At 32.1% G+C, this 17,926-nt stretch overlaps 1 protein-coding gene across 1 annotated transcript in view; it reads left to right on the forward strand.

Annotated features, from left to right (window-relative positions):
- The window catches only part of LOC111034388 (heparan sulfate glucosamine 3-O-sulfotransferase 5-like), a 45,594-nt gene that overhangs the window by 9,752 nt on the left and 17,916 nt on the right, over window positions 1–17,926 (forward strand). Inside the window, exon 3 of the mRNA XM_022315602.1 lies at window positions 8,407–8,622. Coding sequence (XP_022171294.1) covers window positions 8,407–8,622 — 216 coding nt within the window. The remainder of the gene's footprint in view (window positions 1–8,406; window positions 8,623–17,926) is intronic.

Below are 17,926 nucleotides of genomic sequence, written 5' to 3' on the forward strand. Positions count from 1 at the left end.
AATAGTTATATCATTAAAAAAGTATTGTAAAGTTTATTGCACAAATAATATTATTATAATAATTGTGTGCATAATGATATAATATGCCTTTAAAGCAGGTAAAATACGAAAATAGCAATATACTTCAACGGCCAGTATTCGCCAGTAATATAAAATTGTAAAATTAAAAAAAAAAATATTCAGTGTTAAGTTGGATTATTTAAAATATAAAAAAATCAGTAACCAATTTATATTTCAATAACAAAAAATGGATTAATAGTCAATTATTTTTTTTGATAGGTATTCAAATGTAGATACGTCAAAAAGCAATGTCGGTTTGTTTTTAGTTTATATAAACTGATATACTGAAATTTGTAATTCCATTTTTTTCCATATGAGTCGTTCTTAAAAAAGGAGGTAAAATCACAAACTCTGTTAACGAATACGGAAGTTCGAGTGTGCGCGTTAGAAATACAATATTTTAGAGAGTGTTGATTTTACAATTAAAACAGTTTTTAAGGTTGAACACTCGAATTTTGACCAATTGACGATAATACTATGGTATAATGATTAAATATAGGTATACACACGTCGAGTAGAGGAGTCTTCCAAATAACACTCACTGATTGACTTTTTAAACACTACGGTTTGAATAAATATTTCAACAGCAGTACACATCGCCGAGTCTTGTCAAACAACGTGTAAAATAATTTTCAGTCAAACAGAATTTTCATTGAATCTGAGATTTACACTCTCACTTGTTGCATTCTTGAAGTAGTCAAATGTTTCAAAAGCGCCTACTATTTTTGATAATTGTTTAGGCTGTACTCATATGCAAATAATATAAGTTCAATTTTAGATTCTAAGTGGAGCGATATGCATGTTCTGGTCGGTTGATGATTGCTTTTTAATGTGTGCACGTTCTGCGGGGTTGAAAAATGCCATATTTATTATACTTCGGTAGCGGTTTCTGGTTAGAAAATTGGATCTACTTAGTAATGGTAAATTGGGGTTAACAATTTCCTACACTCTTCATAATCGTCTTAAAAACTGAACAGGAAAATTGCACTAAACGGAATATTAAAAAAAATTTTTTTTTAGTATTTTGGTTTTTTATGCAATTGAAAAACAAATGACGATAGAACAGTATTTCTAGGTATAGACACAATAGACGCCCATATTAAATATATGTATTAGTATGTTATATATTATATGATATAATTTCCAAAATATTTTGACCGTTTCTAAGATATTTATCAACATTGAAAATATTCTACTTTTACAGTTTTTTCTTGTGAATGTTGATTGTAGATTTTGAGTTCTGAGTTTATTCCTAGATGAATGTAATGATTTTACAATGATGTGTTTTTTGTGCCTGAATTCATTGCTGTACAAAGAATGATTCGATTTTCAACTTCGACATCTTTTCTGGTAGGAAAGTGAATCTAATTGATACTTTGGTGGATCAAAAGTAAAAAATGTCCAGTAGTTAGAAAACTTAATGGGAAAAACGAGAATTTTTATGTTGTTTTCTTATGTTGTGGTGATTTTAAAAACAAACAACCTGAGATATTTTTGGTTTTCGAGATATGTGAATCTTAGCATTTTCATGGTACAATTTTCAAAATATTTTGACCCTTTTTGAAATATTTATTAAAAAAATTGTTAAAAATGAAATTCAAGTTTATCAATTAGTTATTTGTATAGCTATCTCTTAAAAAATATTGAAGATAAATTAGCACGATTACATTTATTTTGTCAAAATTATAAACATTTTCAAATAACTTTGTAGTTCAAAATATGTAAAATGTTATATTTGTATGGTTAAGACTTGAAAATTTGATAAGAGGTTCCTGGTAAGAAATTCTCATTGGTTGGGAAAAAAATCTTAAAACTACAAAATCATGGTTTTTTTACTATAGAAGTTTGAAAATTTAGATGAAGTTAAACATACATATTTAAACGAAATATAATTTACCGGATTTAGTTATGTTCTAGTTATTAAAGAATATTATATTTCGAACTTGAAATACTTAATTTGGTATACCATTATATTTTCAACATGCACTTGCTCATTAACAAAAGATTTAGACTAATTTTATCCTTTTGCCTATTTGGCTATATTTTTTACCACGAACTTATTTTACGGCATTTCCCTCCAAAAAAATTTCAATCACCTTCATCCGCCCGCCATAACTAAATTGCTTACCATTATATGGCCACTAATAGCAACGTAACTATATAACACTTTATCCTTAGGTTATTTTACCTGAGCCGACTATCTCTGCATGGAATCGTGTTTCACGTACAATGATTTATCATTAGATTCAAATTGAATACATCCATTACAGTGACCTTCTCTACGAGGACTGAGAAATCATTATACTCGACACCAGCTACAACTACTATAGGGCAGAGAGACTTCTGCAGGATTTTCCGGGATTTTTTTTACGATAGTCCAGATGTAATGTATATCATATTATATAGTTGCGAATTGCGTTCCCCCTAGTCACACGGATTTGAAATTTTTATTTGAAAACCGATAAACAATAAATGCGTTTGCATGACATAATATAAATGAATATTAGTGTGGGCTCGTGGGTATGTATTCGTGTAGTATAACGAATTTATGATAATATTATACAACTCATTCCGTATAGATCGGAAATTCGCGGAAAACGAACTTTTTACCGGTCACGCCAACAAACTGTATTATATGTCCCAGATGTACCTACGTGCGGAGAATATGATAATATTATGTTTATACATTGAATAAGGTTGAATCTCGTCCAACGCGAAAACGGAATGAATTATCACGCCGAAAACTATATTATATAATATGTAAATACACATCATATTGTACCTGCCGTTGTTTATATTTAATAGTAAAAACGGGTTTGAATCTTCGCCCGAGTGTTTGTAATCCGGAGGAAATTTAACCAGATTTCGAACCCGAATCCCACAAAACCCATAACCTCGTCCATGGTTGACAACTACCTATGCACGGGCACGGTTTAACGTATACACAGTTTGTGTATGTCGTACGCATTATAATTAAATATCCGAATGCGTTAATGGATATTTTTTTTTAAATTTAAATTATAAATTCCTACAGTTATTAACTGTAGGAATCGTTTTGACTTTAGTTTTTAGACGTTTCCCAAGATTGCTCAACTGATTTCTGTGTAGCTGAATGGTTGTGGTTTATATTTACTCTAAACTCTATGGTTTTACTTCTTTTATGAATTCGAATCAAAAGTATATACACCTACGTACGACCCTTTCAAACAGTTAATAGCTGCACACATTTTCGTCGACTGTTCGATATTAAATATTGTAGAATCCAATATCGGAAACCTACATGCAAACAATTAATTCGTCTACCTACACATTTACCAAACTGAGATGATAATAATATTTTATTTTTATCGTTCTATTGAATACAAAATAATATTACACCGTGATAAATCACAGCTCCTATTTTTATTATTCATTCGTAAAACCGTATAAAACATTTTTGTTCACATTGAGGCATATTATTATTTTCGCCGAATTCGTGGTGTTATATTTTGGTTTAAAGGCTAAATATGTATTTATGTCCAGAGCACAACGAACATTTTTTTAAAATAATAATATATTCACAATATGGTACATTATTTTTGCAAATGACAATATATTGTAATTGACGTCTGACGTATTTTCTATTTGTATACACTTCTATCAATTCTCGTGTGTTCGTTTGGAATATTACGAAATGGTTATAATATCATATTTGTGCCGAGGACAGAATTCGCTTTTTTTTCCTTTTATCAATAAGAGAAAATAAAATATTTGCTTGTAAATTAGAAAAGATGAAATATATAAGGTAAGGTAAGGTAAATATTAGTTCGTCCAATTTGTCTTTTATGGTAGGTATATTATTACTATACCTTTACCTAAATATTATTGTATAATGTATATATATATATATATATAATACAATAGCCACCACAATAATTCATATTTCTCTGTTCAGAAAAAGAAACTTCGGTAACATTAATAACCATAACGTCACTGTTTGCCAATGTTCTATATTTCACCGATAAACGTTATTATTAAAGTCTTATAATTGTTTACGACTCTACAACATCAACTGTTTCAATATGATGTAACAAACCAATTAAAAAAAGTTTTGAAATGTGTTTTTGTTTTTTTTTTTTTAAATTTAGAGTTAAAAAAGAAATATATTGCATACGAGTCCGCAATTGAGTACCACATTTTATGTCTTTGCTGTCCTTGCTATCATATGTAGCACATAACTAGATAATATTTATAGGGTAATTGATAAAAAAATAAAGAAACGACTGCTATAATTGGTATACAATTTTTTTTTAATTTTATTATTATTTTATATTATATTTATAAATTTTTTATTTTCTGCCCACCATTCGTTTATTTTTTGTTTCCGTGGCAATTTTTTTCGTAGCGGTTTCGTAACGCATTATTTAACGTAACGTTTTTCGATTCTATGTACCAAAACAAAGACATAAAATTGAATGTACTTTGTTTGAATGTAGTAGGTAACGCTTTTCGTTGACACTTTTTGGTGGACACTTTTTCGTGACGGTTTTTTATTTTAATGTGCCAAAGTAAAGACATAAAATGTCAAAAATATTATCATAACGATTTGTTATTGAATTTGGAGCTTGATAAGACATTATACTTTTATTCGTCACAAAATAACTGAAAATGGCACGTTAAAAAATGTCCACCAAGTTTAAAATGATATTATCGATAAATTGTGATTTAAATTGGAAAAATGCTTATGACGAAAACGATGGAAACAATTTTTACGTTCCCCTCTCCTCCACCCAAATGAAAATGTAATGCAAAATGTGTTGCAATTACCTACCGTGGATTTTCTGTTTCTCAGATCAGATGAGTACAAGCAGCCATCTGTGAGCTCGTTTCGTAGAAATCTCATCGTCAAAAGCTTTATAATTTCCTCTCTTCCGGCATGGTTCTGATCGTCGGGTACTATATTATACGAGTCATTATAATAATTTATGCTATTAACGTAGATGTTAACAGTTATATGACGCCGTTCGTATTATATGGCATATCATTATATTATATTATGGTATGCATTTACTTATATATATATTTTAGAATATCTCTTTACATACGGTAATTCTATGATCTAGTTTACCATTGTTTACTTCAGAGTATTTATTCGTTGACGTATTTTACTTAACCTTCATGGTTTTGTGAAACTAATACTATGCGTAGGTATCACAACCATATTAAATAATTGTCGAGGTAAATATAATACGTATTACACAGACTGATTCCATAAGAGATACATTTAAAAATATTTAATTTAACACATATATCAAGTGAGTTTAAAAAATGAACATTCTTTCGAGTTTAGCTATAGAATAAAATTATATAATACGTAGGTGGTATAAAATAAAAAATATATAAAAATTAAATGTATAAATTAAAATATAAGAATACATAAATGATTATGTTCTACTCAACTCCGATTTTCAACCAAATCTCATAAAACTACATTGAATGAAACCGTTAGAGTTATTTTTGATAAATAAATATTAGTTAAACGTAAGTTTAAGGATACTATGGCATTATTGAAATTCGTTTAATTTTATTAGAATCGTACTATACGACTGATTATAATTTGTCATAAAATAATCTCATTGTATTATAAAATAAGTATATATTATTTTAAAATTAAGATTTAATTTGTTTAGTAAAATGTTTAAGTTACGAATAGCTTTAAAGAAGAAGGAAAAAAATAATTTAAAGTATTTGAAATTTCGATAAATATTGGCAAAGAAATATTTTCGCAAAACATCAATCTACAAAAATCCTGGTTTCACATCCTTAATTTCACTACAAAATACATAACATCATCTCCCACCATACCTTACTTTTAACCTCTCGTTCCTTTAAACTTTAATCGAATGAATACCCCATACACGACTACTCCACGATATGTAACATATTGGCCATTTATCTTCGAATTTTTCCAAAAAAAATATTTCACCTCAACAAAAAAATATTATATTCCACATATCATCATTATTTAACCTTACAGGCTACACAATTTAATTTTGTTTTTGTATATTATTAATAATTTCCAAATAATTTTTAATTTTGTACATCAATATTTAAATTTTCAAAACTGAATGTCGAACAATATTTAAAAGGAAATTATTTTAATGACCACTATTTTCTCATACCCTTGACATATTTGTCTTTAATGCACTTTGCTATTTATAAAAATCAAACTCATAATAATATATTATGTTACTATAATATTTTTTTATGTTTTATAGTCTAATAATATTTACTTTTTGTTTTGATTGTATGTTTTGAAAACATGCGATTATCACAAAAAATTAATGTTAAACTAATTTTTTAGTTTTTATTTGGTTGTCAGTCAAGTTTTTTTTTGTAAATTTAGTGCAGACATGTATTATTATAGTAACTTGTCTTATACAAATAAAGACAAACTTTACTTTTTTTTCTTTTGCATTAGGTATAAGTTATAACATGTGGAAATCATCGTTTATTTTTGTTTTCTTACAAAACTCTATCGGTCATCATTTGTTGTGTCGTATGGTATAAACATTGTATTACAAGTCTTGAGTACAAATAATAATCAACATTTCAACATTTTCACGTTGACACCTTAAATATTCCGTGACCATCTTTTTTCAAAATTAATTTGAACCTCTTTTTTTTTGTTTTACACGCCTTATTGTAATTTAAAAAACCTCTCAAAATGAATCAATCTCGGCACGGTTTTTATTTCATATTGTTTCATATTATTTAAATTGAATAGCTTATATATTTAAAAATAATAATAATAATAATAATAATAAATAATACACAGCATTGGACACATGAGAATAAATATTAAAGTCTATAGGTAGGTACTTTCATGCATATATTATATTATACCGTACACCTAAAACAAATGCAGTTTGAGTGTTCATATTTTCTCAAAAAAAAATGTTATTTGTACTTGGCTTTATTCATATTTATTGTTCTACATATTTGTCTGGTACGACAATGCACAGCTGACATGTAATTTACAGAAGCTAGACAAATGTATTTAGTGTGATTTAATGTTTAATCGTCTTGTTACGTTTTATTACTATATATTGTGCAATACATAGGTAATAGGTTGAATGTAGGTGGCATATATATTCAGCGTTTAGTATAATTATAGTAGTATGGCATGGTTTATTTCTAACATGTGGACTACATTTTCAGGTGACTTTACGAAACTTCTCTTTAGTGCCATGGGTATACGTATAACGTATGTATATATATATATATATATGAGAAACAAGGCGTCTACAAATAATTAATAGTTAACGACTTGAAGTGTATAATTAATGGGTTTTTTTATATTTTTGAACAATATAATGAACTATTATTATAATAAATTATGTCTATAACCCTAGTTATAACTAATAATAGTTTATGAGGTATATTAAAACCTCGTATTGCTATAACGTATTAAGCAAGCACTTGAAAATGTCTTTAAAAAAAGGATGAATGTAATGCAAAAAAAAAATGAATAACATATTATTATTGATGAACAATATCCATGTTATAAGTATTGAACGAATGTTTTTGTGTATGAATTGTATTTGTATTCTAATTATTGATGTTTGGTTTATTTTAATTTGAAAATAATTTTAATAATAATTTAAAAGTGATAAAACAAAATATTATATTACATTACGAAATGAATACTCATAATCAATAATAACTTATACTATTATAATAGTTTTAAAATAGCTAGTATACAAACACAGTTTCGTTTTCAAGTAAAAAATAATTTAATTTAATTTTAACAAATTCCCCTAATTACACCAGATACTTTACAGTTGATTGTATGACTATTTGCATTTGAAACAAAATGTGTATTTTTATTATTCTGCTATATTGTTTTGTCTACATGATTTTTTTTTTTTTTTCATTAATAATAAATAATCAAAATTAATGGCGTTTGTGTAGAGCGTTAAACAAAAGAGCAAATGCTAAATGATAAAAAAAAATCGGTTTGTTTTACATTTTGTGCTGTCGAGTCAATTATCACAATATTATAATGATTACATAGTATGAATTACAATGACGCCAAACTCGCGGACAGTCTCGAAAAAATGTTATAATTACCAAAAACAAATGTTATCCGACATGTTACTATAATATGTGAAGAGTATTAAATATAATATTCGCATGAACATGGTCTTGAAACCGATGTACCTACAGAACTGCACGGATTGTGCACAGACATTGTTAATCGATGCAAGTCGATCGGATTGTCTGTTGTACCCGTGTAATTTTATAATATTATTACGACACACACTTGGTCGGGTATTAATAGACGTATTATTTTGTCGCTTACAGGCGATCATCATCGGTGTGCGGAAAGGCGGCACGCGGGCGCTGTTGGAGATGTTGTTCCTGCACAAGTCCGTGCAAAAGGCCAACGGCGAGGTGCACTTCTTCGACCGGGACGACAACTACGAACGCGGTCTGGACTGGTACAGAAGGCGAATGCCGTACTCGTTCCCCAACCAAATCACCATTGAAAAGAGCCCCAGCTATTTCGTGACACCGGAGGTAAAAAAAAGACGAAATGAATATTGCGCAAAATAAGCTGCAGGTCGGTAAGGCTGCAACTATTCGGGTGACGGTTGGTGTACCACCGCAACGACTAATATCCGTGGGAAACATGAATGATTATATTGCTATGACGGAGGGTGGACGGATATCGGTTGTGAGGACATTAAAATATGTCCTAACACTCAAAACCATAATGTCTTCACTCCAAACACATCCCTTCTTTCCATCACCACTAGAGTCCATCTCTAAATCAGTTGCTATGGTCCCCGATGATTTTACACCCACTTTTTGTCTTTCTGTACACCCGACTATCGGTTAGGTAAGCGAAATACTGGTCGGTAAGGCTATAATATATGCAACTATTCAGGTAAAAATGGGTACACCGCCGCTGCAGCGACGAGTATCCGTTGGAGACATGGCTATATTATTATGACGGAGGGAGGACGGACGTCCAGTGGTCCTAACGCTCAAGACGATAACGTTTCACTCCAAACGCAACCCCCTCCCCCTCCATTTCACCCCCGCCAGAGCCCACCGCTAAATCTCATCAAAACAGTCGTAGAAGTCCTCGAGGATTTCCGAGACCCGCTTTTTGTTTTTCCGTACAACGACCGAATACCGGTTAAGCGGTCGGAAAAAAGGGTCTTGGAAGTTTTGCCTGAATACATAATAATATTATTGTTGTTATTATTGTTATTGTAGTTGCAGGCTGGTACAATAAGTGGCGTGTTCTCCAGTGGGCGATGGGTATCGAATTTCGGGGGAGAGGGGAGGGGGAGGGGACGTACAAAAAGAGGGAGACTGCAGCACGTGATCTCGGCGTACGCGGGTTGTGCACGTGGATCCGATTATAATAATAATATAATATAATATACACCGAGTTACGCGCTGCCCGGCATTTAATTAGTTTTTGCGATAAAGCCGCTTTTCCGACCTATTTTCGGTTTTTCTTTTTCTTCTGGTTACTCGTCGTCTTGATTGATTCACGGTCCGTCGCATCACGCCAATGCCCATTTCATTTGCCGTAAAAAACAAAAGTGAGAAAATACATAGGCGATGTATTGGCCTCAAATTACATTTTACCACTTTACGCGTTGTCCGGTCGGTTACTTATCGAATTCTCTTTCGATACCTTTCACTACTATTAATACTGTACCATGTATCTTATTTTAAAACCACCTAGTTTTTGGCTCTTTATCGCCGAGTTATGGTGTTTAAAGGTTGCTGCACGTGATAATTGTAAAATATGCAAACAAACTATTCGAGTACATAAATTCAGAATTATTAACAAATTTCTAACAAATTATTAACAATAAACAAATTAAATACGAACGACGGTGACTGCTGCTTATTATTTCTGCTTTTATTGGACCGTAAAGAGAAACTAAAGAACGACACTAAAATATAATCATTAATTAAGTTGAATTGATAAAATAATTATGATTCGTAGTGATGTTATTACAGAATAACATGAATAAATATTCTGCTGTATACGATGCAAAGACCGAATAAAATCAATGCGAAATGTATCATTATAATTATTTGTCAGCAATGACTATGTAACAATACTCATAAACTCGCATTTAATGCGAAAAACAAAAGTTATACAATACGACGTATTAGTGTATTACCCTTCTTTTTTTGTTCGTATTGCATTAAAATAATAGTTTTTAATATTTTTAAATTATTGACTATGTATACTTGTGCACTTTTGTGCACATCGGCCATTCACTGTCATTATAAATTATACCATGACGGTTTTATTTTATATTCCACCTATCATTTCTTGATAAATGTACATTGTCATTATTTTTTTTCTTCGTGATAACCCCGTGTTATATATTATTATTATTGTTCAATTTCGTTCGAACGTGAACATCCAATTCCGGCACATGAAATAATATTTTTACATGAATTCAGTTTTACTAAAAATGTTATTCCAATGTGGAATCCAGAGCGGTGGATGTGAGCAATAATTCGTTTGGCAAAAAAAAAAAAAAATTATTTATTAGATACATATTATTATTATATATTTATAATATTTCACTGAAAGTTGCTAGGACCCATTTTCGAAGGCAGTTATATTATTTGCGTTCACTTTGACGATTAGAATCTTTACAATAAATCATTACAACAAGCACACAAGAGTACAAGACGTAATGTCTATGAAAATATGATTCTAAGACAATGTTTTTTTTTTTTTTTTTGTTAGACTACGCTCCTTGGATTTTACAATTTGACGAGAGTGATATGACATATTTTAAAACAATAGTTTGAAAACTTCACACACCTCAGAATCGAGAATCGACTGAAGGTTGTTAGCATTTTTTTATGCAGTTGGAGGCTTTGTGAAACTACTTGATAATACGGGAAATTTGATGCAAATCAAAGCAAAATTCGATAAGACATCTTATACGAGAAAAGGTGTTATACGAAACTTTTCTTTATAAAAAAAAAAACAGTTTTTTAAGTCCGATACGAGTTTCTTGGATTACTCAGAATCCCAACCAAATTTATTATTTATGAATAAACAAGTTGAAATTTCTTGATATACATATTTTTGCAGCTCCCCCATATGCTTATAATATTATTTTTTTCGATTATGTTATGTAAACAAAATACTAACCTGCACGACAATATAGTGAATTCGAAAACACGTAGCTACATAAAATCCGTACGTTTTAGCAGATATGCATACAAAAAAGGTGTTTTATTTTGTTTGAAAATAATCCCATATTGGTCTCATAGGTAGTTCATTATTTTTTTTTTTACCGACCAAGAAATGTACGATCATAATATGGTTTTATAATAACCATGAATATTATAACGATATGTAGCGATTTTTTTTCTGTTTTTATATTTTATAGTATAATGTGTTTTTGTTTCCAATAGTTCTGAAATAATTACTACTTACTAGTTTGTACTGTAAAAAAAAACTTACGTGTAATGGAAATATGGTTAAAATAAATAATATAGTAGTTCACTCGTTTCAAGTTCGCTTTTAGACACGCCATTTAATAAACTCCAGCAGCATAACATTTTGTGTACTCGAGTTAAATGTTTAAACCACGAATCAATGTGTCGAAAATGTAAATGACAAATAAAATATTATTGTAGTGTTGACGAGCACCTACATTTTTTTTATATTTTCAGCTTGCAGGTGTCAACTCGAATGCGATCGTTACAACAGAGGGCGTATACAACTGATTACTATAAACTATTACTTTGGGTAAACGTATCGAAACGACATTTTTGTACTGAAAAATTAATAGCAAAGGTTTCGACAGACATTTTAAGGGCTTTTAAATTTATATAGGATATCCCTCGTCACGTGTAAGAAAATAAATATAATTTGAGCATAACAAAAATATTCATAATTTTCATGACAACTAAATAATTCTACATCTACATATTATGCATATAATATTATCTGGATTGTTCGCGTTCAAATATATATTATATTGAGACCGTTTTGAGATTACGTTTTGAGTATATAATCGTCTCATGTTGGTTTTTAATCAATGTAAAATTATTAAATTACCTACTTGTATATTAGAAAAAAATATTATATTGAGCGTTCGTTTTTCAGAGTTATACTGGGTCAAAATTAACGAGTTTAAATTGATTGACATTTTAACTAAGTCGTTAACTTATAACCATCAAGTGTGTGGATTACTCAATTTTACCGACGTGAATGATTTGTTTTACATAGTATAAATATAATATAATAGTAATAAGAACTCAGAAGTGGTCACACTGAAAAAAGCTTATGATCTTACTCCGGTCCCTGCTATACCGGGATCAAAGATTTATTTACTTCGTTACTTGAGTTGAATTTTAAATTATGAAATAGCAATCGGAGCAAAAAGGTTCGTGCAGCATTAAAAGGATTTTGAATTAAAAATAGAAGCAGAACCAACTGTCAAAAACGTATACCGAGTATTAAGTTCGATTTTTTTCGTTGTGCTCAAAAGGTATAATGTATAAATAATATACAAACATGGCATTATGTTTCAGAAAGGTTTTCACCAAATTTTGTTTTTTTTTTTGACATGATTACCAGTTATTTAAGACGTTACGGCAAACATATTGCTATATTATCAGAATACTATTGTCAAAACAGAGGTTATATTTTCGTTTGATGTAAAATTGCAGTACATTTAGTCGGTGGAGCTAAAGTGCAACTGTTACTAAATAATAAATTGTATTAATTTAATGGTCTTGAGATATACGAGTGAAGTAGTGCGAGGAAATTGTTATCAAGTATAGTAAGACAAAGGAGAAAGATACGTGTTAATTCATTAATTTGTTACAAGAGTTTTGCGCGTAGAAAAGTCGAAGTGTTATAGTTCTAGAGTGTGTCTGCATTGTGTAAAGGAGATTTTTAATTAGATACTGTGTACCTACTATATACCACTACTGCCACCACCTCGACCACCGCCTATGGGTGAAATACACAGAAAACTTAATTAAAAATAGATTTTTCAAGTGCGTAATCGATGGAAGGTTTTAAACAAAAGGTTTTGGTTTATAGAAACCACTCTGAGGTCCTTTAGTTTAGGGGGTTTATTTTTCTTGGAATGCCTGGAATTCTTATATATATAAAAAAAAACATTTTGAAATTTACATAATGACATTTATTTTGACACAAAATAATTGAATAGGTCCTGTGTTATAGGTGGCCATCTGAAAAGAAATACTCGATATTTGTTTTTTTTTTTTAAAGCGTTAGTCATTTACTTATAAAACAATACGACTTCATAACACAACAATTAAAGTCTCTATACTTATATTTTGTTTCGCTTCTAACGGTTTTTGTTTCTTTACATCAAACTAACTGGTTTTTATAGATTTCTGGTCGGTAACATAACTTAAAGTTAAAAGTACTCGATGAACAAGTCGACCGGGGTTGATGAATTCTTGAAGCTCATATTTTAATATAATTCGTATTTGGTGTGAACGTTGAGTACTTTTTGCACCCAAAGATTTGATTAAATTTCAGTTACTACCGTTAGCTCACAATTCGGAACACCGTGATTAAACCGAGAGAGTATTTACAATTAATTGCAGACCATTGAACCGTGGTGTTAAAATCGTCAATCAACAAATTAAGAATAATTTTGAACTGTTTGGGAATTCAACGGTTGTACTTTTACAGCTTTTTTCCAGAACGCTTGCAGACGATTTTCCGAAAAACAAATACGATAACACAAAACAGTATAGTTATACTTTTTGAATTGACCTCCGTCTACAAGAACACACACGCGTAAGGACGGTTGAAATGAGAACTTATCCTCGTTGTCTGTAGAGATGTTTTAGAAAAATGTACTTTCGTGTACCCAATTTCTAATTATTTAATGTAATTGCAGGACGTTGCACTGTCTGCAATTTTCGTATTAAAAGCATCATTTATTTTAGAAAGACCACTGGGAAATTCACTGTGCGAATTATTGGATATATTTTATGAATACGGTGTTGTTTAAACTATAAAGCATCTAATGCGATTCAGTCCGTCCTTGCATTTGTAAAACTTTATAAATTTAAAAATTTTTATATTTTTCAACAAAGTTTTTATACAATGTGAGTGCATTGATTTTGTTTAATGCGATATATAATAATTCAAATAAATACGATTGCTAACAGTTTTGGTAAATAATTATCATGCGAAAATCTTATGAGAAGAAGAAAAGCAAAACGTCCAAAGAAAGCATCATATTTTCTTAAATTTGGTGAATGCATGTATATGCTTAAGAACCATCAATCCGAGTGTCTGGAAAATTCCTCTGCCTGGGGACAGTAATAATATTTTTAATGGTATTTTTAATAAAAAAAAAAACCCCTCCAAAAACATTACCACTTCCAAGAACTGAGTACCAATATGCGGTATTCTATATTAATTCGAGAACACTCGTTGAAACATATTTTTAAGCACTATAAATTAGTTCACCTTTTTTACCATACAAAAAAAAACATAAACATTGTTTTAAAATCAGTGAATTCGTATTACCTATCGAAGCCATAAAATTGCATTAAATGGTTGCGGAAAGCTGTAAAGATTTCGTTCTATTCTAGTCCGAGATAATATTCTACATCATGTATTTGAATTTTCAATTATTCAGCTGTAACTCTGTATTGAACTATTCTCACAAGCAGAGGTCTAGTCGAATTTCGGGGAAAAATTACTATAATTTTTAAACGAAGCCGACATTTTAATTGGCAAACATATCACTCATCTCTACATGTATAATTCTACTGCACGCGTGTACGTCAGTGAACTCCTCCTAAACGGCTGGACCTATTTGAATGAACTTTTTCGTATGCGTTTGGGCGACGCCCTGGATGGTTTAGATTCACAGCTGGACCCGACAGGTCCGATCCGGGCCGGAGTTGCTCAAACACGGATTTTAAGATTTACGGAGGAGATATTTGTTCATATGCGGTTGTTGTTGGTTATGGAGGAAATATGAATATGTTCAGCGGAATTTGGTATCTTCGTTTGTCTATTGGTTGCCGCAGTGGTTCGTCGGGCAGATGAGGTATACGCATGCGCGTACGATTGAACCTGCAACCAAGGTGGCTGAGTTGCACTTATCGCCCCTCACCAGCAATCGAAATCAAAATAAATAAATAAATAAAAATAAAACGTGTTGTGCATGGAGAGTAAGCATCAAGCGGGTGACGCAATGGACTGTCTACCTGATAATATAATGCTGGCATTATCACTAGCTAGTCTCACGCGGAGTTGTCATTTTCAACGGGCAGCGAAGTGCACGGGATCAGCTAGTATTATACTGTACTTTCCTATCTGCCGCGATAAATATTATTTTTTGGACATTGAACAATTATACATCGCACCGTAATAACACCGTGACAGCTGTTAACATTAATCAAACACGAGATGTCTAATAAAGCAAAAACGTGTCGACTTATTTTTTTAATTGACGTCGAATACCATTGGTGATGACGGGGGAAAAAAATACTAAACATTTTTTTTTTTTTAATCCCTGGGATGTGGCGGACCGCACGGATCGAACAATAATAAACCAATTTCGATTACACACACACACACACACACACACACACACACACACTACACACACACACACACACACACACACACACACACACACACACACACACACACACACACACACACACACACACACACGATGACGTTTATTTATTTTTTATTTTTTCGCAAACAATCAATGTGCACACAAATCATTACGGCGCGTGTTACCGTTGACGCGCAAATAGGTATATAATCGCGTTCAACTGGAATATTTTTTCGAAATAGCTAGTACGCCGGGGCGCCTCCGCCGGCCCGCGCCACGACCCCGTCATCCGTCGGGCCCGCGCATAAAAAACGGAACAGTGGCGAAGATTCCGCGATATCAAATTCGGTGTGAACAACTGCAACTCGTCGCCGTTGTACCGCTGCAAGTCTGAAACGATAATAAATTGATCGCGGGTCGCTCGCTTAAAGTGATGCGATAGCGCAGTGTAATGTAATGTGTATATAACGCAGCGTAATTCCCGAGGAATTCTCGTGACCTAGTTACACGGCGCCACAGTATACAACGCGCGTCGTCTGGCCCCGCGCGCGACTGTCGGACGAGGAGACCGCCGCGCTGCGGTAATTGAATTTTTCATTTGTTTTGGCCGGTCGTAATTTTTTTCTCGTCTCGCCCGCATAATCTCCTCCGGTTTATGACGGGCTGCTCCCCGATCACTGCAGCAGTCGTCGTTAATATATTTTTATAGTTTGCTTTCCGTTTTGGCCGAGACTCGGCCCGTCGTGACGTCACCCGCTCCGACACCAGTGATACAGTAAATCGGGGCTCGGGACTTGTGGCGCTTGAAAACATCGTCGTACGAGAACTCAAATGAACATTTAAAAAACTAAAATCTAACAAAAAAATATTCATTGAAAAAAAAAACCCTAAAAAATTAAAAATAAATCTTTGTCGCAAAAAAAATTAAACTACGTTTTCGAGACTTCAAGGATTTTCGCAGAGATTTTCTGAAAGATAAATAATTAATGTAAACCATGTTTACAAATAGTTGAAAAAAAAATGTATTATTTATTAAGCACCCGACTGCGTAGATAAGATAAGTATACTATTTTGAATTTTAATCCTATCAAAAACAACTTTGCTGGAAAAAACCATGAAAGAGGAGTAGAACGACTGGTCGAAAGAGCAAAAATAATTAGAAAAACTGGAATCAAACATTTTTTTAAAAAAAAATCGCCGAAAACAGCAAAAAAAAGCACTTTCAAATCTCACAATTGAACCTGGTGTAACACGACGTACTGCACTTTAATGGCGCTCTGCTACATTCTATAAATCAACCCATAGAAACAAACAAATGATAACAACATTGCATTTGGTTTGTTCGGATCATCATTATGCCGTCTGGGGGGGGGGGGGGTTTAACGGCGCCCCGAGCTCAAATAATAATTATTTCAGTATCGCACGNGCGCCCCGAGCTCAAATAATAATTATTTCAGTATCGCACGAACCTCCGGCACGATAAACGCCGCTCGAAAACGTCGGACGACGTCGTCGCCGTAGCGATTGCCACGCGACGCGTTCGTGATTTGGTGGAAAATGGCCGACGACGACTCTCGATTATTTATACGCCTCCGTGCACATAATTAGGTACCGATAATGATTTCCGGCAGTGTTATTACGGCCGGCAATTATGTCCAGAAAGTGTGCAGCAGACGTCGCCCGCACTTAGGGTCGGCGATTAACATGTTTTGCGACGTGTGTTGTTTACGACGACTTAATATGTTATACGCACGTCTGGTGGTATAACGCGCTCGGTTTCTTCGATGATTTCCCGTTGGAATTTTTTTTGAACATTTTTTCATATAAAATTACGCGTCACACACACACACCACTCGGTTGTACAGGTATATAGCGGTATTCAATCGGTATGTACTCAAAAGCCATTCTCCCGAGAGTGGATGGTAAAACATTAATTCTTTTCGAATCGCTGGGTAATGTTTAAGACGACTTTGTCGAAACGCGAGAGCTCCTCCTGGGCCGGAATAGTATAATATACGACGCGCGTTGGAAATTGTTTGTTATTGTCATTAAAACTAATATTATAATATTAAATACACAATAAACATAATATATATATATATTTATTTCAATGTACGCGAGTGTATGGCACATCGAGTACTATCGATGTGCAAAAAATATTCATGTGAAACCGTATACGAAAATTATACACAATTTACTTTTCAATATCGTATTGCTGCGCATAACGTCGATGTATGTTGACACTC

The sequence above is a fragment of the Myzus persicae genome, unplaced genomic scaffold (genome assembly GCF_001856785.1).
Source record: "Myzus persicae strain clone G006 unplaced genomic scaffold, MPER_G0061.0, whole genome shotgun sequence".
NCBI classification, from domain to species: domain Eukaryota; kingdom Metazoa; phylum Arthropoda; class Insecta; order Hemiptera; family Aphididae; genus Myzus; species Myzus persicae.